This window comes from Naegleria gruberi (genome assembly GCF_000004985.1).
Source record: "Naegleria gruberi genomic scaffold NAEGRscaffold_721, whole genome shotgun sequence".
NCBI classification, from domain to species: Eukaryota; Heterolobosea; class Eutetramitea; order Acrasida; family Naegleriidae; genus Naegleria; species Naegleria gruberi.
Genome location: NW_003162874.1, coordinates 1 through 2,011, shown reverse-complemented (window position 1 = coordinate 2,011; position 2,011 = coordinate 1). Strand labels below are relative to the sequence as shown.

The window sequence follows — 2,011 nt, the reverse complement described above, 5'->3', positions numbered from 1 at the left end:
ATGGCCATGATAAAAATGGAGTCTAATCTAACAAATAGTTATAAAATTAGTATGCAATTACTTACAAATTCGAAATAAGTAACCAAGACAGTACAAAACAACTAATTAGCATTTGAGTGTTGGAAATAATATCGGAAATGAATAATACAGCTATCATTGACCTATAATATTGTAAAAAAGCATCTAAATTTGAAATCGTAGACAAATTAACATTAACAAAAAGTCCAATTACATCATAGACCACTCTAAATGATAATGCAATAGAATGTAATAGAATAGAACCCCAAATAATAGCAAATAATTTTTTCTGGTTGACACGGTAAGATCTAAACTTGTAGCAATGTGTAAAGGTTGTCACAATTAGAATTAAATAATATATTAATAGGAATAGACAAGAATTGGAAAGGGAAAGTATATTTTCAACTTGTGTGGGAAAGTATTGTGTGGTAAAATTAGTCACAGAAAGGTTATTGAATGTAGGTTCCGAAGTAATAATATTAGGTGTTGGTTCTTCCATTTTTTAGTGCCGTAAACGTGATTTGACATTTGACTGTAATACGAGTTTCAATGAAATACTAGTAGTGACGCAGTGAAAGTCGACCAAATACCAAATTCAATAAATTAATAATTTGGCTATTCATCTCCTTGCACCCTCTATCAGTAATTCATTCGTATGAAGCTCGAAATTTCATGTTTTTGCACTTGTTTGACTAGTAAATGTTGATAAACAATAGAGCTTACAGTGTCTAATTATAAAATCTAGTGTGATGTTGTCCCTCTTTGAATTAAGCACTAAAAGCATAAATTTCAAATTTGTTGGATGAACATGTTTTCTGAGGACTAAAACAAAAGTTTCAGAATAACACAAATTGTTTGTTGAGGGATGACGTTGGAGTATACGTCATTGATTTCCAAATTTGTCCAACCGACACGTGTGGTGAGGTGTTTGATACGAATCTATTTAAAAACTCTAATGAGTGATAATAATGAAATTTTCATAATCAAAAAAAACAACAATAATTGGTAACTGCTCAGTTCTCAATTTAACAAACTTCTCCTACTTTCATATTGTAAAATATTGTAATCAAAAATGTCTTCATTTTTCAGTTGGATTTTAAATTATTGCTCTGACTTGCTGAAATTATTGGGATTAATGTCATCAGTGAAGGGAAAGATCATATTTCTAGGATTAGACAATGCTGGAAAGACAACACTATTGCACAAATTGAAGAGTAATCTTATTGGTGCCTATCAAAGTACAACTACTCCCAATAAGGAATCCATTGAAATTTCATCGACATGTTCTGTGGAAGCTATTGATATGGGAGGACATGATCTGGCACGTCAGCTTTGGAAACAATATTGTATTGATGTGAATGGTATTGTTTTCATTGTCGATTCAATGGATAGAAAGAGATCTCAGGTTGCTGCTAAGGAATTGGCCAAGATTTTAAATGATTCAGACTTGGCCAATGTTCCAGTTGTAATTCTGGGTAATAAGGTTGATAATCCTCAAGCCATGTCTGAATTTGAACTCTGTTGTACAATGGGAGTTTCTCATTTGAGAACTGGTCCTACTAAGGGTATTAACGAGTCGAATCCTCAACGTCCTCTCGAAGTTTTCATGACCAGTATAATTAATGAGTTTAATATTACTGAGAGTATTGAATGGTTGGTCTCTAAAATAAAGTAAATTTTTCACTTCATTGAGTTATTATTGAAAGTAGTGAACTATTGCAGCATGCATTTCTTTTGTTTCAGAGTTGAATTTGAAGCTATCACAATAGATTTGGCAATAATTTCAGTCAACTCTTTGATACCTTCATTGTTAAAAGAGCTGGTTTCCAAATAGGTAATACATCCCATTTTTCTTGCAAGTAGCTCTCCTTGTTCGAATCCAATTGGCTTTCTTTGAAATTTCTCAGTTAATCTCTTACAAAAGGTTTTTTCATTTCTCAAATCAGTTTTGGTGCAAACCAGAATAATATTTGGGCAATATTTCATACATTCA

At 31.9% G+C, this 2,011-nt stretch overlaps 1 protein-coding gene across 1 annotated transcript; it reads left to right on the top strand.

The window, feature by feature from the left end:
* Positions 1–1,090: 1,090 nt before the first annotated feature.
* On the top strand, positions 1,091–1,693 carry NAEGRDRAFT_76965 (ARF/SAR family small GTPase; the record flags this gene model as incomplete). The annotated part of the gene is made up of 1 exon (XM_002668078.1): positions 1,091–1,693. One exon carries the CDS (start codon positions 1,091–1,093, stop codon positions 1,691–1,693), a length of 603 nt encoding a protein of 200 aa, XP_002668124.1.
* Positions 1,694–2,011: the final 318 nt, after the last annotated feature.